This window comes from Condylura cristata, unplaced genomic scaffold (genome assembly GCF_000260355.1).
Source record: "Condylura cristata isolate star-nosed mole 26May11 unplaced genomic scaffold, ConCri1.0 scaffold00045, whole genome shotgun sequence".
Classification (NCBI taxonomy): Eukaryota; Metazoa; Chordata; class Mammalia; order Eulipotyphla; family Talpidae; genus Condylura; species Condylura cristata.
In genome coordinates this window covers 492,403-516,074 of record NW_004567146.1, presented here as the reverse complement: position 1 = coordinate 516,074, position 23,672 = coordinate 492,403, and the positions used below count along the sequence as shown (strand labels likewise).

General features: G+C 61.2%; 2 protein-coding genes across 3 annotated transcripts in view; both read left to right on the top strand.

Annotated features, from left to right (window-relative positions):
- Nucleotides 1-233: 233 nt before the first annotated feature.
- LRRC16B (leucine rich repeat containing 16B) lies at nt 234-15,968 on the top strand. 2 transcript variants are annotated; one of them, XM_004694621.2, is made up of 40 exons: nt 234-403; nt 1,794-1,888; nt 2,137-2,187; nt 2,290-2,349; nt 2,422-2,537; nt 2,737-2,834; nt 3,052-3,122; nt 3,221-3,294; nt 3,503-3,578; nt 3,660-3,748; nt 4,200-4,294; nt 4,520-4,606; nt 4,830-4,939; nt 5,055-5,132; nt 5,635-5,711; nt 5,794-5,898; nt 5,993-6,062; nt 6,478-6,559; nt 6,689-6,785; nt 6,954-7,008; nt 7,089-7,261; nt 7,511-7,579; nt 7,793-7,886; nt 7,973-8,071; nt 8,466-8,594; nt 8,740-8,853; nt 9,298-9,473; nt 10,207-10,294; nt 10,419-10,556; nt 10,817-10,880; nt 10,972-11,180; nt 11,531-11,631; nt 12,260-12,575; nt 12,845-12,955; nt 13,569-13,635; nt 13,725-13,814; nt 14,954-15,072; nt 15,151-15,331; nt 15,441-15,551; nt 15,664-15,968. In XM_004694621.2, exons 1-40 carry the CDS (start codon nt 364-366, stop codon nt 15,687-15,689), a joined length of 4,101 nt encoding a protein of 1,366 aa, XP_004694678.1. In that variant the 5' UTR covers nt 234-363; the 3' UTR covers nt 15,690-15,968. The 2 variants fall into 2 exon arrangements, with proteins under 2 accessions (XP_004694678.1, XP_012589550.1); XM_012734096.1 differs by having other exon boundaries at nt 15,661-15,968.
- A 1,824-nt stretch (nt 15,969-17,792) lies between these two features.
- The window catches only part of CPNE6 (copine VI (neuronal)), a 6,470-nt gene continuing 590 nt past the window's right edge, over nt 17,793-23,672 (top strand). The window contains exons 1-15 of the mRNA XM_004694620.2: nt 17,793-17,893; nt 19,172-19,343; nt 19,760-19,939; nt 20,279-20,353; nt 20,524-20,598; nt 20,757-20,840; nt 20,948-21,037; nt 21,347-21,451; nt 21,650-21,736; nt 21,959-22,018; nt 22,242-22,375; nt 22,461-22,515; nt 22,608-22,659; nt 22,965-23,098; nt 23,236-23,472. Of these exons, the coding sequence (XP_004694677.1) occupies nt 19,176-19,343; nt 19,760-19,939; nt 20,279-20,353; nt 20,524-20,598; nt 20,757-20,840; nt 20,948-21,037; nt 21,347-21,451; nt 21,650-21,736; nt 21,959-22,018; nt 22,242-22,375; nt 22,461-22,515; nt 22,608-22,659; nt 22,965-23,098; nt 23,236-23,472 (1,536 nt within the window). The 5' untranslated portion in view covers nt 17,793-17,893; nt 19,172-19,175. The remainder of the gene's footprint in view (nt 17,894-19,171; nt 19,344-19,759; nt 19,940-20,278; nt 20,354-20,523; nt 20,599-20,756; nt 20,841-20,947; nt 21,038-21,346; nt 21,452-21,649; nt 21,737-21,958; nt 22,019-22,241; nt 22,376-22,460; nt 22,516-22,607; nt 22,660-22,964; nt 23,099-23,235; nt 23,473-23,672) is intronic.

Sequence of the window (23,672 nt, the reverse complement as noted above, 5' to 3'; positions counted from 1 at the left end):
TGGGTGGCACAGAAAACGGTCTCGCTGGCCCCTGCCCGAGAGATGCCCGGGCCCCAGGCGACACGCAAAGGGCGTCGCACGCGGGAGCCGGCGGGAGGGGTGGGCGCCAGAGCGCGGGGTCTCACGCGGCTCGGAGGCGCGGCGTGCATGCTCACTCCGGAAACTCTCCGGGAGGGGCGGGAGACCCGGCGCTCCGAGGCGGGGGGAGGAGCGCTCGCGCAGCCGCCCCTGACAGGAGCGGGCTCGGCGGCTGCTGCAGCGCTCAGCGCCCGGGCCCTGCCAGCGCCGGGTCGAGCATGTGCCACGGCTCCCGGCGGCGGCGGCGGCGGCTCCTCTGCAGCAGCAGCAGCAGCACGGGCCGCCATGGCCAAGTCCAGCACGGAGCTCACCCGCGAGCTGCAAGGTATGAAGCTGCGGTGGTCTCCGGGACACCCCGTCCGGGACCCTCCCAGACCCAGTGCGTTCTTCCCCGCGGTCGTCCTCAGCCCCGACCATCCCGATCCCCTATGCATCCCGCCTCTGAGGCAGCCCCTGCATCCCGGCTCGGAGCATCGCTGTCCCCGAAGCATCCTCCGCTGCCCTCCTCGCCTCACCCCGTTAGGACCTTCCTGCCCCGGAGCCGCCCGTCCCTCTCACTGGTGACAGGTGTAGTCTCCCTGCGCTCCCTGGGGCTGACTCTCAGCGATCCTGGCCCACCCCTGGCGAGATGTCCAGTCTCCGCTCCGGAGAGTCCCCGCTTCCTTGCCGGGCGGGGCCAGGCCCGCCCCGCCTGGCGATGGGAGCTGCCCCTGGTCCTGACCGCCTCCTGCCTCAACCCTCCCTCCTCCGGGCCCCGCCCCGGAACTGGCCCCGGAGAGCCCCCCTAGCGCCCAGGCAGCGCCCAGGTCAGTGGGGCAAAGAAGGGAGTGAGGCAAGAGGGCCTGCCTGGACTGGAGCTCAGACCAAGAGCAGGGTCTCTGCAGCCTGCCTCCCACAGCCTCTGTCCCAGCCTGTCCCCTTCTCACTACCCCACACCACACCTCAAGGCCTCTCGTGTTTCCATGGTTCTCAGGCTCACCCCAAACCAAGGACCAACCCCGGCAGCACTGCCACAACCATGACCCCGGGAGGTGGGAGCCCACGAGCCCACACGGAGACCAGGACACTCAAGGATACTTAGAGGCGATTTCCCACACCTACACACACCTAACCCCCAACACGCGCGTACACACACACACTGGCTTGACCAGTGCATAGGTGTGGGGCTCACTTAGACGCTAACTTCAACCCCCCACACACATACACACACCCCAGAACTGTCTGACTTTGTGCCGCTTTCACAACTGCACAACATACTCACTCACGCTTATCCAGCCCCACCGGTGCCACACACGGGCCTCCTGGCATCCTCAGAAGGCATGCACACGCGTAGTAAAAGGCAGAGACTCACACCCAGGCCTCCCAGAATATAGTCAGAGGGACACCCCCACGCCCCCACGCACTGACTCACTGTGTATGTGTCGACGGCTGCTGGAGTGCACGGGTTGGGGAAATTCTTCACATCCTCACAAGTGTAAGACACACTCCCACAGACAGTGTCACTCAGCGACTGTCCCCTGTCTCGGGGATCTCAGAAGCCAGAGTGTTTCCTGCCTCCCTAATAAGAGAAAAGCCACTTAAGAAGGAAAGGGCTCTGTCCCTGTCCTTTTCTTTGTTTCTCTCTGCTCCCATCTGCCCCTGTCCCTGGAGAGTCCGGGGGAGGTGGGGGTGGCCAGGAGAAGGACAGCTCTGAGTGGGCCCCCGCCCACCTGCAGACAGCATCCGGAGGAGCCTGAGTCAAGGGGCTGTGCTCCAGCAACATCGGGTGAAGCTGGAGACGAAGCCCAAGAAGTTTGAGGACCGAGTGCTGGTGAGGGCCCTGGGCTTGGGGGAATAGGCCGTATCAAGGCCACCCCGGCTGGCGGGGACTGGGGGCACAGCGGTGAGGGAGAGCCTGGGGGAGAGGGCAGGCAGGACTGAGTAGATAGAGATGGGGTTCCAGAGCCCAGGGCAGCCTTGCCAGCAGCACTGCCCCCAGGCTGAAGGGGTTAAAGGAGGGCAGGGGTGCTAGGGCCCCAAAAGCTGCCATGTGGCCACCTTCTTTTTCTCTCTCTGAAGGCTCTGACCTCCTGGCGCCTCCACCTCTTTCCCCTTAAAGTCCCAGCCAAGGTGAGTTGGGCTGAGGAGCCAGACAACACCTGGCATGCCCCCTCCGGAGCCTGGCAGCCGGCCCCTTAGAGCTGAGCCTCCCCCTGCGTGCCCCTCCCCCAGGTGGAGAGCTCCTTCAATGTCCTAGAGATCCGGGCCTTCAACACGCTCAGTCAGAACCAGGTGAGCACCAGGGCTGGGGCCACTGCTGGAGGAGGGCGGCGGCGTCTGAGGCCCTGCGGCTGCTCTCCCCAGATCCTGGTGGAGACTGAGCGTGGCATGGTGAGCCTGCGGCTGCCCTCGGCAGAGAGCGTGGACCAGGTGACCCGGCATGTGAGCTCTGCCCTCTCCAAGGTCTGCCCTGGCCCTGGGTGAGTGGCAGAGGAGGGGTCTCTTGAGGGGTTAGAACACAAGGAGACTTCCCTCCCTCCCTCCTTCCCTCCCTCTCTCCTTCCCCTGGTCCTGGGCTCCTGGACTCCCACTCCTGATTTTTCCTAGGGATCCAGAAGTTACAATGCAGGAATCCAGAAGCTCTAACCCCTCACTGAGATGGCTTTGTTCCTTTTCCAGGTGTCTAATCCGGCGTGGGAATGCAGACACCCCAGAAGGGCCCCGAGACACATCCCCCAACTCTGAGACTTCCACATCTACCACTCACAGTGTCTGCGGTGAGTGGGGGCAGACTCGAGGCTGGCGGGGGTCAAACCCACCCTCGTCCTCTGTGTATGGGCCTGGCTGTCCTGACCACTCCTCAGCTTCTGGACTGCGGAGGTCCACGGTGCAGTAGGACCCCCGGAGACCAGCACATAAAATGACCTTGACCTTTCCTCAAGCCCCACACGGTCCCCTACCACCTGTGCAGCCAGTGCATGTCCTACCCCACAGGTGGCTTCTCCGAGACCTATGCTGCCCTGTGTGACTACAATGGGCTACACTGCCGTGAGGAGGTGCAATGGGTGCGTTGGGCCGGGACCCAGCAGGAGGGCAGGTGGGACCCGGAGGGAGGGGGCGGAGGAGGAAGGGAGCAGGTGTGAGCCAGCCCCACCTCTCCAAGGATGTGGACACCATCTATCACGCTGAGGATAACCGGGAGTTCAATCTTTTGGATTTCAGCCACTTGGAGAGTCGGTAAGCAGATGGGATAGAAACTCAACCTCCCAGTCGAGCCTCAGCCCCTTCCTTAACCTTCACCCTCTCCCCAGCCCCTGCTGTATCTGCCCAGCCCACCCCAGGCCTTGTACCCTTCTAGGCTTGCCCCAGCCCAGCACCCCACCCTCTTCTTTCCTGCCCCAGCCACCTGCTCACCACTTTCCTGCCCCCTTCAATCTCCCCACAGAGACCTGGCCCTAATGGTGGCAGCCCTGGCCTACAACCAGTGGTTCACCAAACTCTACTGCAAGGACCTGCGGCTGGTAGGGACTCAGAGGGGTGGGGAGAGGGGAGAGTAGTACCCGTCTGACTTCTGATCGCAAGACCCCCCCCTCTGTCCGCAGGGCTCAGAAGTGCTAGAACAGGTGCTACATACCCTGAGCAAGTCGGGGAGCCTTGAAGAGCTGGTGCTGGACAACGCTGGGCTTAAGACGTGAGGCCAACCTCCTCCTTGGGCAGTGGGCCCCCCCCCCGATGTAGTCTTAGTGTCCCAGAGCCTCAGAGTGTGGTATGGGCCTCTGAACTATCTCATCCAGCAGCTCACTTTCCAGAAGAGGAGACTAGGGCCCCGGAGGGCCCAAAACCACACAGGGGAAGTTGGGACTCAGCCCTCACTCTCCCAAGCCCTGGCCCCATGCCCCAACCCTCCCTCCATCAACTACCAAGCAGGGTGGGCTGCTCCAGTCTTGAGGACCCGAAACTGGGCTCTGTCTCAGCACTCCCACACTGGTGCTCCTGAGTGGTGACAAGCTCCCTGGCAGGCCACGAGCTGCACCCCACCTGGGGCCCCCTAGCCACCACAGTCCCAGCCCAGCAGGCAGGTGGAGGAGGAGGGGGAGCCCAGGCGATGGGACAAACAAATCCTTCCTCCCCCTTCCCTGAAGGGACTTTGTCCAGAAGCTGGCCGGGGTGTTTGGGGAGAACGGGAGCTGTGTGCTGCATGCCCTCACTCTGTCCCACAACCCCATCGAGGACAAGGGTGAGCCCCAGCCCTGGAATCCTCCCCGCACCTCCATGCAGACCCCTGTCCTAGCCCAGAGCCCAACCCAGCTCCAGTAGGGGCCCTCCAACCTGGCGCCAGCCCCGCGTCCACACTGCCGTCCTTACCCCCAGGCCTGTGCCCCACTCGAGCCCCAGTCTGACTCTCTGACCTGTGCCCACTGCCCAGCCTCTCCCTGGGCCCAATATTCTCTCTACTCCCCAGGTTTTCTCAGTCTGAGCCAGCAGCTCCTCTGCTTCCCCACCGGCCTCACCAAACTGTGCCTGGCCAAGACTGCCATTTCCCCTCGAGGTACTTGCCCCGGGACCCCTGACCTCCCACTTCAGACCTTCCCCTTATGCTGCCTGCAGTGTTGAGCCCCAGAAGTGTCCCCTCACACTCACACAACATCCCAGGGCTCAAGGAAGGGCAGAGGACCTCATTTCGGGAGTGGGGTAGAGTTGTGTGCAAGGTGACGAGGTGGGGGTGGGGGTCGACCCAGCCCAGCGTCCGCTGCAGCGTCCGCTGTGCTCAGGGCTGCAGGCGCTGGGCCAGACCTTCGGGGCCAACCCAGCCTTTGCCAGCTCCCTTCGGTACCTGGACTTGAGCAAGAACCCTGGGCTGCTCGCCACAGATGAAGCCAATGTGAGTCTAAGAAGCAGCCTCAGGCTCCTGCAAAGCCACATTCAGCCTGAAAACCTCTGCCTCATCGTGCCAGCGGGTGGAGGGATTCTAGCACCCCTTTGTCCTTCCTTTCCAGGCCCTCTACAGCTTCCTGGCCCAACCCAATGCTCTGGTACACCTGGACTTGGCAGGGACCGATTGCACCATTGACTTGGTGAGGGACGGGTGGTTGGGGAGTCAGCCTGATGGTGATGGGGGGAGCCAGGGAGGGCCTCTCTGAGTCCGGGTAGAGCTGGCTGGTGACTTCAGGTTCAGCTGAATTACAGAACAATGCCAGAGCGCCCAGCTGTGTGGCACTCTCCTGGCCACTAACCCAGGCTGGGCTGGCTGCATCTTTTTAAAAGCCAGCCCTTGCTCTGGCCCCACAACCGTGTGCCCAGATGCAGGGCCAGGTCTTCCAGGACTTGAATGAGGAAACTATGAGCCCACATACCCATGGCCTGCGAGCCTCTCCACCACCCTGGGGACCACGCAGAAGTAGACCCACTTTCCACAGAGCGGAAACAAGGCATTAAGAGGCTAAGTGGGCAGCCACAGTGGGGCTCACACAGACTGACCACAGAGCGCGAAGAGCCTCGATGCAGAGGGAGGAGGAGTCCTCACACCCCTCCCCGCTCTCCTCCAGCCCCGTGAGACCACCATGTCTGTCCCCACAGCTCCTGGGCGCCCTGCTTCATGGCTGCTGCTCCCACCTAAACTACCTCAACCTGGCGCGAAACAGCTGCTCCCACAGGTGGGAGCACAAGGCATGCAGGGAAGGACGGGGCAAGTGGTGGGCAGCCCCCTCCATCACTGACCCCCAGGGATCTCCACAGAAAGGGCCGGGAGGCCCCACCGGCCTTCAAGCAGTTCTTCAGCAGCGCCTACACACTGAGCCACGTCAACCTGTCGACCACGAGGCTGCCCCTGGAGGCCCTCAGGTCGGGTGGGTGCAGGGTTGGGGGCTGTCCGAGGGGGAGCCATGAGAGAAGGAGGTGAGGGGTAAAGGTGGGCCTGCTTGACCTTCTTCCCCAGGGCGCTGCTGCAGGGTCTCTCCCTCAACAGTCACCTCAGCGACCTGCACCTGGACCTTAGCAGCTGTGAGGTGAGCCCTCATCCCCCATCCACTGCCTGTCTCCCATCCATGGCCCCATGTGCCTCTGACCTGAGTTGAACCCCGACTGCATCTTGCCTCTGCCCTGCCTCTGCGACACCTCCTCCCCACCCCCCCTCCACTCCCCCTCGGTGTCCCTCTTTCCAGAGGTCATTTCCAGTCTCCGCTGTCTCCCCTGCTGAAAAGCTTCAGGGTGGGAGATACCAGGCTTTCCCGCCAGAGGGCAGGAGCAAGCTGTATCGAGAGCAGCAGCTTGGAGACTTTTCTGGCTGAAGGGAGGGCAGAGATCCCTAGGGAAGGATCTGGTACGGAGAAGGGGCCTCCTGACTTTACACCCCAGCCCTGTATGACCTTGATTCCTGGTATTACGACTCTACCCCACCCCGCCCCCACTGTGTCCCTGCAGCTCCGCTCAGCTGGAGCCCAGGCTTTGCAGGAACAGCTGGGGGCTGTCACCTGTGTGGGCAGCCTGGATCTGTCGGACAATGGTGAGTGGGGGTGCTTCCCTTCCTGGGGGCCACGTGGAAACAGCGGCCTGTGACGTGGGGTGGAGAAGCCCTAGGGAGGCTGCAGTGAGCCTGGGCCGCAAGGCTAGGCTTCTTCCATCTACTGACCAGGCTTCGACTCAGACCTCCTGACACTGGTACCCGCACTTGGCAAGAACAAGTCCCTCAAGCACCTGTTCCTGGGAAAGAACTTCAATGTCAAGGCCAAGTGAGGCCCCCTCCCCATACCTCCAGACCCTCGCTCTGTCATCCACTTCACCGTCGGGCCCACTGTGTTACCCCTGATCCCGTTCCTGCGCAAGCTTCAGCTCTGCTCCCCCATAGCGTGGCCCCATCACCGCCCCGCCCCTCCCGCTCTGACCCCGGCTCCCCACAGGACCCTGGAGGAGATCCTCCACAAGCTGGTGCAGCTGATCCAGGAAGAGGACTGTGTGAGTGACTGGGCCTGTGGGGGACAAGGGTAGTGGCAAGGGCTGCAGGGGCTGGGCCCAACCCCCACCTGCCCACGCAGTCCCTGCAGTCACTGTCGGTGGCAGACTCCCGGCTGAAGCTGCGCACCAGCATCCTCATCAATGCCCTGGGCAGCAACACCTGCCTGGCCAAGGTGGATCTGAGCGGCAATGGCATGGAGGACATCGGGGCCAAGATGCTATCCAAGGCCCTGCAGATTAACTCTTCCCTCAGGTGGGGCCTGCACCTGGACCCTCTGACCTACAGCACCCCCCACCCACCATAATACACATTCATTGCCTCCCTGCTTGCCACTCTGTTCCATACCCCAACTCCCAGAAGGCCCTCAGACCCAGAACTACCTCTGAGTCAGCTTCGTTACCAAGGAAAGGAGGGGGTGCTGTCAAGGGGGGGTGTTGCCCCTGCCCCCTAACATGGACCCGGAGAGAGAGGTAACAAGGCTGGTACTCACCCTCTCCCCAGAACTATCCTGTGGGACAGGAACAATACGTCTGCCCTGGGCTTTCTGGACATTGCGAGGGCCCTGGAGAGGTGAGTGGACCAGGACCCTGCCCTGACCCAAGTCGCCAACCTCCCAGCGCTGGCCCAGGCCCCAACGATGCCCACCCCACCCAGCCCACTTGGCTGACTGCAGAAGTGTCAGGAGGAGCACGGGAGAGGGAAATGGTCAGAAGGGTCAGCGTGGGGAGTAGAGGCCTATCCTGCTCACGCCCTCCCCACCCAGCTGTGCTATTTGTCCCGCAGTAACCACACGCTTCGCTTCATGTCCTTCCCCGTGAGCGACATCTCCCAGGCCTACCGCAGCGCCCCTGAGCGCACCGAGGACGTCTGGCAGAAGGTGGAAGCCTGTATAGGGGGGCGCCCCAAGGGGAGGGCCGGCCAGGGTGCCCAGGCTCTGACTCCCACCCTCTCCATCATCTCTAGATCCAGTGGTGCTTGGTGAGGAACAACCACACCCAGACGTGCCCCCAGGAGCAGGCCTTCAGGCTACAGCAGGGCCTGGTGACCAGCAGCGCCGAGCAAGTAAACGTTTCCCTCTGGGACGCCTGGGCGCGTGTGAGGCATGGTGGGACATGCAGGGCACCGGCGTGATGTGAGGGCGCAGAGGGCGCGGGGGCGGCAGGGAGAAGGCGTCACGCGATGCCCATAACTGGATGAGCATGTGGGAGACAAAGAGACAGGACAGTCAGAAGACAGGCCCTAAACAGAGGAGAACATGTGAGCAAACAGTGGGGACCTAGACAGGGGTGCACAGGACTGTGGGGTATGCCACTGGGAATCCAAAAGGGGCATCCCAAGGAGACGTCAGCACACCCCTGTCAGTGCCGGCACAGTAGCACTCCCCAAGGGGGCCGGGGGTCCCCTGGGAAGGTGGGGGTGCAGGGTGCCCCTGACTCTCCTGTCGGTCGTGCTCCAGATGCTGCAGCGGCTGTGTGGGCGAGTGCAGGAGGAGGTTCGGGCCCTGCGGCTGTGCCCCCTGGAGCCCGTGCAGGATGAGTTGCTCTATGCCCGGGACCTCATCAAGGACGCCAAGAACTCCCGAGCGGTGAGCCCTGCACGGCCCAGCCTTCCCTGACAGTCTGGGGACCCGTGCTGACCCAGGGGGGTCCAGGCCCCACCTCAGCGCCAACCCTCCTAGCCCGGCCCCTGGTCCTGGCCTTCTGGTCATGCCTAACCCCTTCTCTCCCCAGCTGTTTCCCAGCCTTTACGAGCTGGGGCACGTGCTAGCCAGTGACGGGCCTGTGCGGCAGAGGCTGGAGTCAGTAGCCAGTGAGGTGTCCAAGGCTGTGGACAAGGAGCTGCAGGCAAGTCCGGGGAAGGAGCCCTTAGGGACCAAGGCCCTAGGCTCAGGGTGAGGTCAGTGCCGGGAGGTTACTGGGGGCAGGAAGGAAATGCAGCCATGAGACTATGGGCACGCCCCTAGTTTCCCATAGCTTTGCGCTGAGGCACTGCTAGAAGCCCAGGTTTGGGGGCTTTCTGCTGGCTTTGACCTTGGCCTCTGAACTCTGACCTCTACCCTCTGGACTCTGACCCTTGGACGGACTCTCCCCTCCCCATATAGTTGGGGGAAAGGGGCACTAACCAGGAACTGGGAAGCTTGAGTGCCAGAGCCTGCTGGTCCGAGCAGCTCTGTGCCCTTGGTGGGCCCCGACTCACCCTGGGGGCTGGAAGACACAGAGGAGAGCCCCTTCGGTGGTGTGCCAGCTCTGCCCTCTCCCCTTGGGGCTCTGGCTCCCTCCCCTGCACAGGTGATCCTGGAGTCCATGGTCAGCCTCACGCAGGAGCTATGCCCCGTGGCCATGCGGGTGGCCGAGGGGCACAACAAGATGCTGAGCAACGTGGCCGAGCGCGTCACCGTGCCCCGGAACTTCATCCGAGGGGCGCTGCTGGAGCAGGCCGGCCAGGATATCCAGAACAAGCTAGAGTGAGCGGAGGGGCTGAGACTGACTGGGCTGGGGGGTGCTGGATTTGACCAGAGCACTTAGGGACCGCACCCCTCCCGGCCAGCTCTCAGCCATGAATAATGAATGGCGCCATCTCCATTACAAGGGATAAATCTTTAACCAACTGCAACCTTGCTATTTAGGAACTGACTGGTCTTTGCTTACCAATCTCAGTGACAAGCTGGGTTTCTGAGCAGGGGCGGGCACCCACAGGTGTATACACGCACAGCCCACTCGCACAGGAGCTGCCTCCCAGAAATAAATCACTGCCCCCTGGAAGGCACAGAGAAGCCATGTGAATGGGGTGTGAACAACACTGTCTCCCCCCAGTCTCGTGGAGCCTAGACCTCTTCCATTCGATGTTTGGGGACCAGCACTCACCTAAGTGAAAGAAAATTATGGCACATACTGGTCAAAAAAGGCTCAAGACCTGCTATATGCTCTTACGGCACCCCAACGACTTAGCTCCACTCCACTGAGCCCCAGAGTCCCCTTGCTCCTGAGCCTCAATTCCTCTTAGCCCAGCCCCTGGGTCCACACACACCTGGGTGGGGGGTCCATGGGTAGGACTGGGTACGCCTTTATGGAGATGTGCAGCAGCCATGTTCTCCCTGGAGAGCCAAGATGGCCAACCACCCCATGGGTGTTGGGGAAGGGTGGGGCTGAGGCTCAGGGACCTGAGGGGCCGCTGAACAGCCCCACCTACGCCCACAGTGAAGTGAAGCTCTCGGTCGTCACCTACTTGACCAACTCCATAGTGGATGAGATCCTGCAGGAGCTGTACCACTCTCACAAGAGCTTGGTAAGGTTTCTGAAGCCTAGTCGGGCACCCCACATCATCCTGTCTCCCCCAGAACCCCCTCACTCCCCAGGCTCTGAGAGGTGGGCAGCTTCGTGGAATCCTGCTCACGCCTGTCCTTCCCCAGGCCCGGCACCTAGCCCAGCTAAGGACACTCACAGATCCACCCGGGGGGCCAGGTCAAGGACAGGATCTGTCCTCCCGGGGCCGAGGACGGAACCATGACCATGAGGAGACCACAGATGATGAACTTGGAACCAACATTGTGAGCACCCGCACTCCTCCCTCCTCAACCTAAGTCCTGACCCTAAAGCTGCAAACACTGTCCTTTCTGCTTCCTGGGATTCCACTCTCCGCCTCACGTGGCCTGGTCTCACCCCCTAGTCCCAATCCAGCCCAGCCTCATCCCTCGTCCCAATGCCTCAGCCACAGCAGGACAGACTCTAAAGAGAGGGCCACGTGGAAGCCTCGGGTGAGGCTTCTGGGCCTTGTGCCCCGGCCTCACCAGCCGTCTGGCTTCTGCAGGACACCATGGCCATCAAAAAGCAGAAACGCTGCCGCAAGATCCGGCCAGTGTCAGCCTTCATCAGTGAGTCCCAGCCTCAGTTCTCATGGCTCCGGCTCCCTTTCTTTTTCCTCCGTCTCTCCTATTGGTCCCACTAACATGGCTGTGCCCACAGGTGGAAGCCCTCAAGACATGGAAAGCCAGCTGGGGAGCCTGGGGATCCCCCCTGGCTGGTTCTCAGGACTTGGGAGCAGCCAGCCTGCAACTGGTGGCTCTTGGGAAGGCCTGTCCGAGCTGCCCACTCACGGCTACAAACTAAGGCATCAAACACAAGGAAGACCCCGGCCCCCCAGGACCACCCCCCCAGGACCCGGGCGGCCCAACGTGAGTCCCTAAGGCCTCGCAAGAAGACCTACTTCACTCAGCAACCCAGAGTCAGGATCCCTGAGCCGGAGGCGCCAGCCTTGGGGAATCAGTCAGAGGCCTTGGCAGGCCATGGAACAGGGTTATCCAGTCTGGGTAGGAGCCTGACCTTATCCCAACAGGAAACTTGCCACCTGCCAGTGGCAGTTCTTATTTTGGTGAGGGCTAGAGCTAAGGGACACCAAGCCTAGGAAATGCCCAGAAGGACAGAAGGCTAAATTTTCATGGGGGCAAGGAAAGACAAAGGGGAAGGCCATCCGTGGGTGGGCAGGAGGCCTCGGACACACATGAGCTCTCCACCCCCCACGCAGGTCCCAGTGCCTGGACCGCGTCAGGAGAATGGGATGGCCGCCCGGTTGGATGAGGGGCTGGAAGATTTCTTCAGCCGAAGAGTCATGGATGAAAGCTCCAGGTAGGGTGCCCAGACACACTTCCCTGTTCAGCAGGCCCTGAGGTCCAGGCTGGACTCCCCTGCCTGCCTGGTTCCTGCGGAGGCCTCCAGTGGCAGTAGCCCAAAGCCAGTCCCTCAGGGACATTTATTTCCCCCACATTCTCATCCTTCCCGTCACACCCAGCACTTAGCGCCCAGGCTCTCAGGAGCCTCTCAGGACAAGGGGAAAAGACAGGGACAGAGTGACCCAGCATTTGAGGTGGGGGCCATTGGCAGCAGGCCCTGTCTGCTGATGGGATGACAGTCAGTGGTAAGAGGCCTGGAGAGTACGTTCCCTGTCACTGTCCTGCACAGACGCCCCAGCATCTGTTCCAAAAGAACTGGGTCACTTGGAGAAGGCAGGGGAGCGGGGGGAGGGAGGCCAGCATCCTTGAGCAGAAAGAGCTGATCTGAGGAAAGAGGCAGCTGGGGAATGATGACACCATCTCTCCTGAGAACTCGGGGGAAGGGTCTACAGAGTGGCAGGACACTAGGCGAGACAGGAAAGCGAGAGGTTGGTCTGACCACGGACTCTGGGACCTAAAGCGGCCCCTGTATCTGGTGTTTGCATCCCCCTTCCGACGTGGCTAACTCGCCCCGACCCTGCCAGCTACCCCCGGACTCTGAGGACCCTGCGGCCAGGCCTCTCGGAGCCCCCGCTGCCTCCACTCCAGAAGAAGAGGCGTCGAGGCCTATTTCACTTTCGCCGGCCACGGAGCTTCAAGGGGGACAGGGGGCCAGGCTCCCCCACCACTGGGCTCCTCCTTCCTCCACCCCCACCCCCACCCCCAACTCAGGAGAGCCCTCCCAGCCCAGACCCTCCCAGCCTTGGCAATAACTCCTCCCCCTGCTGGAGCCCAGAGGAGGAGAGCGGCCTCCTCCCTGGATTTGGGGGGGGCCGGGGACCTTCCTTCCGTAGGAAGATGGTAAGTGAGGCAGGGGTCCCCTGTGTCTTGCTATTTGCTGCCCCGTGCTTATTAACCTCTCCACCCATCCCACCAGGCAATGAACAGGACTGGGTTCAGGGAAACTTGGTCATTCCGATTCTGGCTCCTCTGTGGGGGGGCTGAGCAAATGAGGGCAGTGGAAGGCCTCCTGGGGTTGGAGGGCAGGGGCTCAGAGGGACCCCACTCCCTGCTGCTTATGGAACCCCTTCTCCACCCAGAACTGCTTATAACCTGAGACCTTATTCCAGGGCCCTGAGGCGGAGCCAGGGGAGGGTGGCCAGGCCTCTGGCATTGTGCATGGTATAGCCCTTCCCGGGTTGGGACGAGCCAAAGGTTGGAGCTTCGATGGGAAACGAGAGGTGAGGGGAAATGGGTGGGTGGGGGGGAGAGGGGCAGTGACTGAAGTTCTGTGGATCCCCTATCTAATGCCCTGTCTTTCGACACCCCTGTACCCAGGGGGTTGTGAAAGGGAGGCCTTGGCATGAGGAGGTGCTGGCTGCTGTTCTGTCCCTACCACACTTGGTGACAAAAGGCCAGACAGGTCGCTTAATCTCCAGGGACCTCCAAGTCCTGCTAAAGTGGGCAGTCATAAACACCGTAGCTCTGGAGCAGTTTCCCAAACTTAAGTGACTCTATCACCACCTTTCTAGACTGACTTCACCGCTACGTACCATCTGCCGTATCGTGGACACTAAATCAACTCACTTTTTTAACCTGCTCTGCACTTAAGCTTATATCCACTTTAAGCTTGTTTTTCTCTTACTACACATAAAATTAACCCAGAATGATTAAGACAGCAGTGTTGTAATTCACGTAAATCATGACTTACGCCCCTCGGGTGGTACGGTGCCACTCTTTGGGGAGAACCAGCCCTGTCTCGGGGTGACGCTGAGGCAAGAGCAGAACTCCTTGCCAGCTGCAGTCTCCACGTGAAGTGGACTCACCTCGTGGCCTCACCCACCGTCCTTTCAGGGCCCAGGCCCAGAGCTGGAGGGCAGTGTCCAGGCCTGGCAGAAGCGTCGCTCTTCCGATGATGCAGGTGAGAACGGCAGCCCTCACCTCCCTTCTGTGACCCCTCAGGGCCCCTCCTAATTTGCCTTTCCTCTTCTTTCCCTGCCTCTGCTCCAGGGCCTGGGGCCTGGAAGCCTCCACCGCCACCCCAAAGCAGCAAACCAAGCTTCAGTGCCATGCGCCGGGCAGAGGCCACCTGGCACATAGGTATGGAAAGCCTCTTTGTAAGCAGCAACACTGAAGGCTCAGGGTGCGTCCAAACATGCAACCGTGTCTTTATGCTGGGGAGCTGCCAGCCAAGGTGGGGTGATGTTTAATGATATTTACAAAGCCACATCCAAAAGAGACAAACAGCCCCACCTACAGCAAGCCCCACAGCCCAGAAGCGGCCTGGCCAGAGTTAACAGACATGGGACAACACCTGTAGATGGTTCTGGGGGATCCTCTAAGCAGGGGCTGCCTCTGGCCCCCGTCAGCAGGGTGGCCCCCGGAAGGAAGGCCTCTCCGCACCTCAGCTGGGAAGAGGCAAGCACGAGCCATGCCAGACCCTTCTAGAGCCTAAAAGCCTTCTACAAAATTAGCTCAGCTCACTCAAAAGAGTGCCATGTCCGAAAGGAGGGGACGGGAGCCTGCGCTGGAGGCCAGAACCCCAGGGCTTAGTCCCACCTCAACCATCATCCACACAACTGACCTTAGACAGGCACTGCCTTCTGCTTTCGAGATTCTGGGGGAGGGAAGGAGGTGAGGGAGGGGAGTAGAAGGGGTGGGAGGCAGGGAATGATGTCACTTTGGCTCCGTAAAGGAAAGCTGGTCAGCTTGCATCAGCCTCAGTCACCACAACCTGCAGCAGACCTCCAGCCGTATGGGCCGCACACGTCTCCCGCCTCCTCCTCTCTGCCCACGTGGCCTGGACTGGTGCAGAGTGGCACGGTGGGCCAAATACCCAGCCCGCACACAGACCGCTGGAAGCGCCCAGGGCAGGCCCACCCTTCAGTGCGGGCAACTGTGCTCGATGGATGCTCCAGAGCACACACCTGCCGCCACCGGCCTCCAGGCCCCTTGCACTCAGACCTTCTAGACAGACACAGGCGACACCACTGGGTTGGGCTCAGGTGGATAGAGCCACAGAGGGAGTGGGAGTAGGTGCCAGGGCGCCTCTCCTCGGGACTCACCATCTTAATCAGACTGCAGACGGAGTCCTGGGAATGCCAGGCTGCAGCCTTGGCAGGGCCCAGGGACACTGCAGTCCTGAATAGACAGCCTGGCCTGGGGGTGGTCTCCAGGGACAGGGAGGGTGATGCAAGAATGCTTTTTACTCTACTTTCTTCTCTCTTCCCATCCCCCAGCTGAGGAGAGTGCCCCCAACTACAGCTGCCAGAGCCCCAGCCCAGCCTCCCAGGATGGGGAGGAGGAGAAAGGCCGAGCCCTATTCCCAGAGAGGACGGGTCCCGCTAGGAACGCCAAGGTGAGGGATGGCAAGGTGGGCGGGAGGCACCCTGTCGAGGTGAAAGGACTAACTGACCCAGCATCTTCTTTCTGCCAGCTGCAGGACCCCCCTTTAGCTCCGCGGCCCCCCAAGCCAGTGGCTGGACCCAGGAGCCACCGCCCCCCACAGGAGCCAGGGGGCAGGGAGGAGACTGAGACTGGAGTTGCGGCCCCAGGGCCGAGCAAACCCCGGCTGAGGCTGGGCTCGCAGCAGGAACAAGAGGAGCCGGAGGCCCAAGGTCTGTCCCTGGCTGGAGGGGACTCGCTGTCCACATCAGATGAGCACAGCCACAGTGCCCCTCCTGGGAACCCCACTCACGTGCCAGGCTTGCCCACCTGTCATTTCAGGGCCCCCAGATCCAGGCCGCCGGACCGCCCCCCTGAAGCCCAAGAGGACAAGGCGGGCACAGTCCTGCGACAAGCTGGAGCCAGATCGAAGGCGGCCCCCTGACCCCACAGGTGCCGGGGTGGGCGAGAGGTGGTCGGCCCTTTGTCCACCAGCGCACCCCGAAACGGGGCGGTTGACGCTCTCTGCCCAGGAAACAGGGCTCCCTGGATTTGTCCCCAGCAGGAACCAGTGAGCCAGGAACAGACTGACAGCCGCTGCAGCACCCTCCCAGCCCTCCTCTCGAATGTGCCTCACACGGACTCAGATGCCCACCCGCCCCACACCTCCAGGCCCCTCGGCCAGCCCCTGTCCCACAGGCAGGATGAGGTGTGGGGGACAGGAGGTGGGGGACAGGAAGGGAGGGAGCAACCTGGAGAGAGGGAGGCTCTGAACGCCTCGCCTGCTCCGCAGAGCACTTGGGGTGGGGCGAGTGTGTCCCTCTGTCCCCAGGGGCTCTCTCCCCACTTGTATAGAATAAAAAAACAAAATCTCTCCCTGCCTCCAGCCTCTGATGTCTTCCCCATTCTCTGCCCCCCCACCCACCATCATCTGCTCCCCTTCCCACCAGCCCGCACAGTGGGGAAGAGTAAAGAACACCCCATGGGGCTGGGGCGCTGAGAGAAGATAGAAAGACAGAGAATTGCTAAATGGGGTGGGGAGTGGGGAGCTGCCAGTGCCCAAGCCAGGGGCCTCTGGGCTGAGCTACCTGGAGAAGGAACCAAAATGACAGAAACCATCAGCAATGTGTGTGCAGCTCTAGGGAGCACCGTAGGGAGGTGAGACTCCACAGTACCAGGGGGTTGGAGAGCCGTGGGGGAGGGGGGGCGCGTGCACCTGCACCCACATGTAGGTGTGCTCACGGTGGAAAGAAGTGCTGACGTCATGCTGGGGGCACCCTCAGTAGTCAGGAATCTCCACAATAGGATAGCCTTTAGGTGAGCAGAATGTCCGGCATGAAAAGGTCAACAATGACATCGCTGCATCCCCCTGGTGTACTAACGCTGCCTTGGCATTCAGGACCGCGCGCAGGAGCCTCTGCCTCGCCAAGCCCTTCCTGCTGCCTCCCCTGGCTCATCCACACTCCGCTCATCCTCCCTCTTCTGGCCCGCTGCAGCCTGAGCCGCCCATACCTCTGCCCCTGCCACATTAATTGCATCTGCGCATTGGCTGGTCACCTCTCCCTATGTCTATCGGTTGCATGTAGCTACATAGCTGGATATAGATGTTTATGCTCCAGGGGCAGGAGCGGCATCTCACTCACCTGTGTGGCGCCACCCCCTGGCCTGTGTCGGGCACCTGGGAGGTGCTTGGCAAATGATTGGTCACTACCTGAATACCTGGCAGCTTAGGGGTGGAGGGGGAAATGTTCTGGTGAGCCCTCTGGTCTGCTCACCCCATCACCGTGTGTGTACCCCCAGGTCTCCTCGTGCGCCCCCGGCAGCTGCTCCCTTCCCCTGGTCTCACTAGGGAATGACTAACATCTCATTTGCCGAAGATCTGTGCGTGGCCCCCTCCCACGAGGGTGTAGCCAGATGGGATGAGTCTGAGGGGTGGGGCATGCATGTGGCCGTGGGGTGATCTCTGGGGCTCAGTCCTTCAGCACATTTCCCCAGCAGGCAGCCCTAGGGAGCTGAGTGACCAGGACATGAGGCCATATGCCCTTCAGCAACTGTCTCCCTGTGAGAAGGCGGCAGGGACCTGACTTCATTCTCCAGGCAACAAGGTCCAACGCGGTGCACCATGGTTTTTAAAGAGCATGTGACGGGCTCCATTCTGCTGGGTTTGGGTTGGTGTGAGTGAGTGTATGCGTGTGTGACAAGTATAACCCAGTGGGGTTTTTTTATGTTTTTTTTTTTTTCTATGTGACTGCAAATATCCCTAACAAGTGTGATGAGGTGGAGAGTGTGGCGAGACTGGGTGTGTGTCCCTATGGGAATCAGGGGGACTGTCGCTGTCTCAGTGTTACAGTGAGTTGATGTGCTGGTGCTTGTGTGTGTCAAGCTATGTGTGAGCTTGCGAGCCGTGGGTGCCGTGTCTCCATCATCTCCCGGCGGGGATGTGTGTGTGCACACCACCGCAATGTGTGCCTTTCTGCGGGGCTGGATGTGGGTGTGGCATGAAGAGGAGATGCGTGTCACTGTGTCTGTGGGGGTCCTGCCTCTCAGCCACCCCCTGCCCGCCCTCCTCCCCCAGTTCTGTGGCTCCCTCCCAGGCAGCAGCCCTGCTCCTCCCCTCTTCTCCCTCCCAACCGGTCTGTGGGGGGGAGCTGGTGCTGCGGCCCCCCCATCCCTCCCCATCCAGGCCCCATAAATAGCAGCAGAGCTGGAGCCCGAGCCGGCGCCAGCGGCTGGAGCAGCAAGGAAGTCAGGGCCTGGCTGAGTGCTGGAGACAGGAGCCTCTCGCCTAGAACCAGGTGAGCCCATCCTGCCTCCCCACCCCAACACTAAGCAGCCCCACCTGCCCAGTCTCCATAATAACATTCCCCCCGGCCCCCAGAAAAGGCTTGGGTTCTGCCGGCTCCACTCAGCATCACATGTCCCTGCCTAGCTCAGGGGATCTTTGAGAACTGGGCGCCTCTCAGGATGGAAAGGCAGAGCCCCCCGACCCAGACCCTCCCTCACCTGAGCAGACAGACACGCATTGTGGGTGGTGGCTCCCCAGCCAGGGGAGGGTACCAGTTCTGAGGGAGATACAGGAACTGTCACACCCTCCGCGAGACAGACACCCCACTAGCAGACAGACACACGGGGTGGGGGGACCTCAGACACACCCACAGACACTCGCTGAGGAAAGCACGACAGGAGGCCAGACAGTTTCACCCTGAGACGTGGACAGACACAGAGAGATGCACTGACCAGCCATGAGCCCGGGCCAGCGTACCCCTGCCTGCAGTTGCCCGAGGCTTGGGACCACGGCTGGGGGAGGGTGATGTGTGCGCATCCCACGAGCAGCGCGGAGGGGGGCCTCAGCTCCCCCAAAATCCCGTCGCTAAGAGACAGTGTCAGTGCTGCCAAGAAGTGTGAGGACAGGGGAGGTGGGGCGGGGAGCGGAGTTGTTACAGTGGGCGCCCTGACAGGAGGAGCTGTCAGCGGGACAGGGCTCCGCTCCTAACGCCCCAAGCCCACCACCCAGCCCTGTCCAGAAGGCGAGTGGGCGGCGGTGCACAGGGATAGCCCCGCAGGTCACCTTCCTTCCAACCAGCCCCGCTGCCAGCAGAATCCATCCCTGAGACCCGTCCTCGGAAGACTCTGGGGCCTCCCACCCTCTCCCCCACCCCTTGCCCCAGTTCAGCTGCCTCGTGCCAAGACTGAGTGCAGCGCTGGCTCTAACATTAGTCGGGGAAATAGCAGAAGGTGCTGAGGCAGCAGAAAGCCGGAATCAATTCATGACCTAGGAGCCGACTGCCAGGAACCACTCCCCCGCCCTGCCAGGCCGCCACAGCCCATCCAGGCACACTAGCCCAGCAGAGGCCACAGGACCATCCAGCTGGCAGGAAGGGGAGGGAGGGGCGGGCAGGGGGCCCTGCCCACCCACCCCTCCCCCGAGTCCCCTCCTGAGCTCCGGAGAAGCTGCAGTGGGGGGAGCAGAAACAAGAGGTCCTAAGATAGCAGCTTCTCAGCAAGGGGGTGGGGCCCAGAGGCCCTAGAAGCCACCCCCTTTGGGGTCCACACCACCTGCTCTCTCCCCACAGTGCCATGTCCGACCCTGAGATGGGATGGGTGCCTGAGCCCCCCGCCATGACGCTGGGGGCCTCGCGGGTGGAGCTGCGGGTGTCCTGCCATGGCCTCTTGGACCGAGACACGCTTACCAAGCCCCACCCCTGCGTGCTGCTCAAGCTCTTCTCTGATGAGCAGTGGGTGGAGGTGAGAGGGGGCTTGGGTCTTTCCTCCCTAAGGAACCTCCTGGCCTGGGAAGGAGGGGTGCTGGGTGGGACCAGTGCAAACCTCACAGGGAATACAAAGGGGCCTCTTCTAGGCTGTGTCAGTCACCACGGAGATGATGAGCCGTTATCACAAGCACAAACCATTTCACAGCTTCTAAGCCCAGAGTCCCAGCGGGCCCTGAGATGTTCCCGGGTACAGCTCCCCACAGACCCAGGAGAGCCCCCGGGGGCCGATGGGCCCGTGGGTTGGCAGCGCCCCAAGCTCAGGGTGCAAGCTAGGGAGGGAGAGCTATTCACTGGGGGTGTGGAAGTCAAAGAAAACTGGCATGGCCAGGCCAGGCCAGGGCAGGGAGAAGTAGCGTGGTTCCCAGGGGGCCCACACCTTTCCTGCCACAGGTAGAGCGCACAGAGGTGCTGCGCTCCTGCTCCAGCCCAGTCTTCTCCCGGGTGCTGGCCCTTGAGTACTTTTTCGAGGAGAAGCAGCCCCTGCAGTTCCATGTGTTTGACGCCGAGGATGGAGCCACCAGCCCCCGAAACGACACCTTCCTTGGCTCCACTGAGTGCACGTTGGGCCAGGTCTGTGTTCCCCAGCCCCACACCAACCCACCAGCTTAGTTCTCTGCCCCAAAACAAGAGAGCACATGAGCACTGAGGTGGATTTAATCTGGGCTCGGACCCCATCTCTGCCACTCACTGGCTATGCAGCCCAGGACAAAAATTCTTAGTCTATCCAAGTTTTACTAAACTTGTCTAAATAATGTGCCTGCCTTTAAGACTGCTGGGGAAATTAAGCCCAACCCTAGACCAAGGGCAGCCCTGTGAGCCCTCAGAGGACACGTACTACCCAATCCCTGATACCATAGTCCAGGCGGGTGGGGGCGTCACAGCTGGGCCTCCCTTCGCCTCCATCCCCAGATTGTGTCACAAACCAAGATCACTAAGCCATTGCTGCTGAAGAACGGGAAGACCGCGGGCAAGTCCACCATCACGGTAGGCAAGGTCACCTGTACCCACCCTTGGGTAGGGCATTCAATGCCCCCTGCATGGATATTCATGGTGACATCATGCCAGGACATTCCCCCCCACCCCCACTGTCCCCAAGGGCACTGTGGCCTTTGTGTGTATGTGGTGGGAGTCTTTCCACTTGTGTCCCCTTGCAGATCGTGGCCGAGGAGGTCTCTGGAACCAATGACTATGTGCAACTCACCTTTCGAGCCCACAAGCTGGACAACAAGGTTAGAAGCCCAGAGTCAGGCCACCATGCCTTGTGCTAGAGAGCCTAGGCTCCCACTCGAGACAAATCGCCAGGTCCCCAACCCTGCTTCCTCTCAGTGCTAGCCATCTTGGCCTGCAGACTTCATCAGACTCGTGGGCCCTTCCCCTGTACCCACAGGATCTGTTCAGCAAGTCTGACCCTTTCATGGAGATCTATAAGACCAATGGAGACCAAAGTGACCAGCTGGTCTGGAGGACAGAGGTTGGTAGACGGGTGGGGATGGGGAGTTGTGGGAGTGGAAGGAGGGAGCACAGCATAAGGAAACCTTGACAGGGGGTGATCAGCTCTCTCTATGGCGCCTCTTCAAGGTGGTGAAAAACAACCTGAACCCCACCTGGGAGCCATTCCGCCTGTCCCTGCACTCCCTGTGCAGCTGTGATGTGCACCGGCCTCTCAAGGTGAGCCCCGCGCTGCCAGGCCAGGCCACCTCCTGGGCACCTGGCTTCTGTCTGAGACCTTCCCCCCTGTCAAGCCCCCTCCCATTCCTCCATGTGACAAGCCCTCCCGCTGTGGGAAAAAGCATGAGTCACTGCCTTTTATCAGAGGCCAAACTCCCTGCCAGACTGAGCCAAAGAATGTAATTCAGCAGGTGGCCTCTCAGGCAGGTTGAAGACCTGTTTAGGCTTAGAGATTGCGAGGCGCTGAGTCCCTCTTCACATCCCCAGCACACACTGCACAGCACTTCTGACCCTGCCTCCCCTCCCCAGTTCCTAGTGTACGACTATGATTCAAGCGGGAAACATGACTTCATCGGCGAGTTCACCAGCACCTTCCAGGAGATGCAGGAAGGAACAGCAAAACCTGGCCAGGAGGTGCCAGAAGGACCCCACCCCCGGACCCCAAGAGCCCTACTCAGAACCCCAGGAGGATCCCGAGAACCACCCTACTGGTGGGAGGTGGAGGGGTGGACAGGACTGAGCTCTGGGTCTCTTGGTCTACCTCTGACGGAGGCGGGAGGAGAGGTCACATGTGGGATTATGACCCTGGGATTGTGGGTTTGTGGGGTCTAGATGCAGTGGGACTGTATCAACCCCAAGTACCGGGACAAGAAGAAGAATTACAAGAGCTCCGGGAGCGTGGTGCTGGCCCAGTGTGCGGTAAATGCCAGGGCCTGCCTCTGCCATCCCCCACCCCGGGACCTACGCCTACAACCGCTGGTTTAACTTTCCCTCGTTTCAAAACTCAGCTTCTCTGTTTGTGGGATCTGAGAATGTGTGCCCTAAACCTCAAAAACTCTAGGCCCTCCATTGCCCCTCAAAAGGCCCACCCAGCGTCCTCCCCAGGGACCATCCCTCTACCTTACCTCCCTGCCTCCACAGGTGGAGAAGGTGCACACCTTCCTGGACTACATCATGGGTGGCTGCCAGATCAGCTTCACGGTAAAGACCTGGGGATGGGGAGGGGCCCAGACCCCTACCGCCCCAACTAGGGCATCTCATCATGCCTCATATGGTCAGCTTGCACTCCTGGATGCACCTCAAGATGACGCCACCTGAGAGCTCGCCAATTTCATCACCCTCCCTGCTGACCTGACCAGAGCTGGGGCCCAGCCTCCCTGTGGGCCCTCATGATGCAGTGTGGCCCTTTGCTCATCCCTCCCAGGTGGCCATTGATTTCACTGCCTCCAACGGGGACCCCAGAAGCAGCCAGTCCCTGCACTGCCTCAGCCCCCGCCAACCCAACCACTACCTGCAAGCCCTGCGAACAGTGGGAGGCATCTGCCAGGACTATGACAGGTAGGAAGAGGTGAGACTGGGTGGCTGCAGGGACAAGCAAGGAGGTCTGGCCCAATGGGCCCCCACAGCCTTGTCTCCTCCCCAGTGATAAGCGGTTCCCGGCGTTTGGTTTCGGAGCGCGAATCCCCCCCAACTTTGAGGTAGGCTGCTGGTTGTGAGAGGAAGGGAAGAGATGGTGTGAGGGTGTCACAGGATGGAAAGACACCCCCACCGCTCTTGAATACCCTCACAGGTCTCCCATGACTTTGCTATCAACTTCGACCCAGAAAATCCTGAATGTGAAGGTAAGAGAGACAGTCCCCCTCCACACCCAGCTTGCAGCACACTCCTGTGTGTCCCAGGCAGCCCCATAGATTCCGTTCCCACGGGCCCAATTCCCTGTCTGGTCATCCACCCAGCGCCTGTGTTCACTTGGTCAAATGCCCAGCACCCGCCCGCTCCAGCCCCCCAGAGCCTAAGTTGTCTAACTCTCTATTAGGTGAACATGGCAGGCAGGGCAGTCCTGGGATAGGGAAGCACCTCTTTGCTTTAAGGGGTGTCAGGAAGGGCCTCCTGCTAATCTCTGCCAGCCTCACCTCTTTGTCCACAGAGATCTCGGGAGTCATTGCCTCCTACCGCCGTTGCCTGCCCCAAATCCAGCTCTATGGCCCCACCAACGTGGCCCCGATCATCAACCGTGTGGCAGGACCAGCCCAGAGGGAGCAGGGCACCGGCCAAGCCACGGTAAGGAGCCAAGCAGCAGCCACAAGCTCCCAAGTGCCTTCGGGTGGGGCCAGGGCCAGGGCCCAGGTTTGGTGCCAACCTGGTGCCAACGTCCTGGCACACAGAGCCTCCCCTTCCTCCCCTCTGCCTGCTCTCAGAAGTACTCCGTGCTGCTGGTGCTCACGGATGGAGTGGTGAGTGACATGGCCGAGACCCGAGCTGCCATTGTGCGCGCCTCGCGGCTGCCCATGTCCATCATCATCGTGGGCGTGGGCAACGCTGACTTCTCCGACATGCGCTTGCTGGATGGCGACGATGGACCTTTACGCTGCCCCAAAGGGGTGCCTGCAGCGCGGGACATCGTCCAGTTCGTGCCCTTCCGGGACTTCAAGGATGTAAGTGACCAGCGCCCCCTCCTGGGGGAAGACTCCTTGGCTACTCCTACCCCCAAACCCTGCCTGCCTCTCCCACCTCGTTGCAGTCCAGCGGACTCTGGAACCTGGGCTAGAGTCTTTGGGGACAGGACATCCCAAGCCCTGATACTCTCACCTGACCCCATGCCCCCTCCATCCAATAACCACGTGCCCACCCCCCA

Coding starts and splice junctions, on each gene's coding strand:
- LRRC16B (XM_012734096.1), top strand. CDS start 364: ATGGCCAAGTCCAGCACGGAGCTCACCCGCGAGCTGCAAG. Junction 2,538..2,736: donor AAGGTCTGCCCTGGCCCTGG/GTGAGTGGCAGA, acceptor TTCCTTTTCCAG/GTGTCTAATCCGGCGTGGGA. Junction 3,123..3,220: donor GCCGTGAGGAGGTGCAATGG/GTGCGTTGGGCC, acceptor CACCTCTCCAAG/GATGTGGACACCATCTATCA.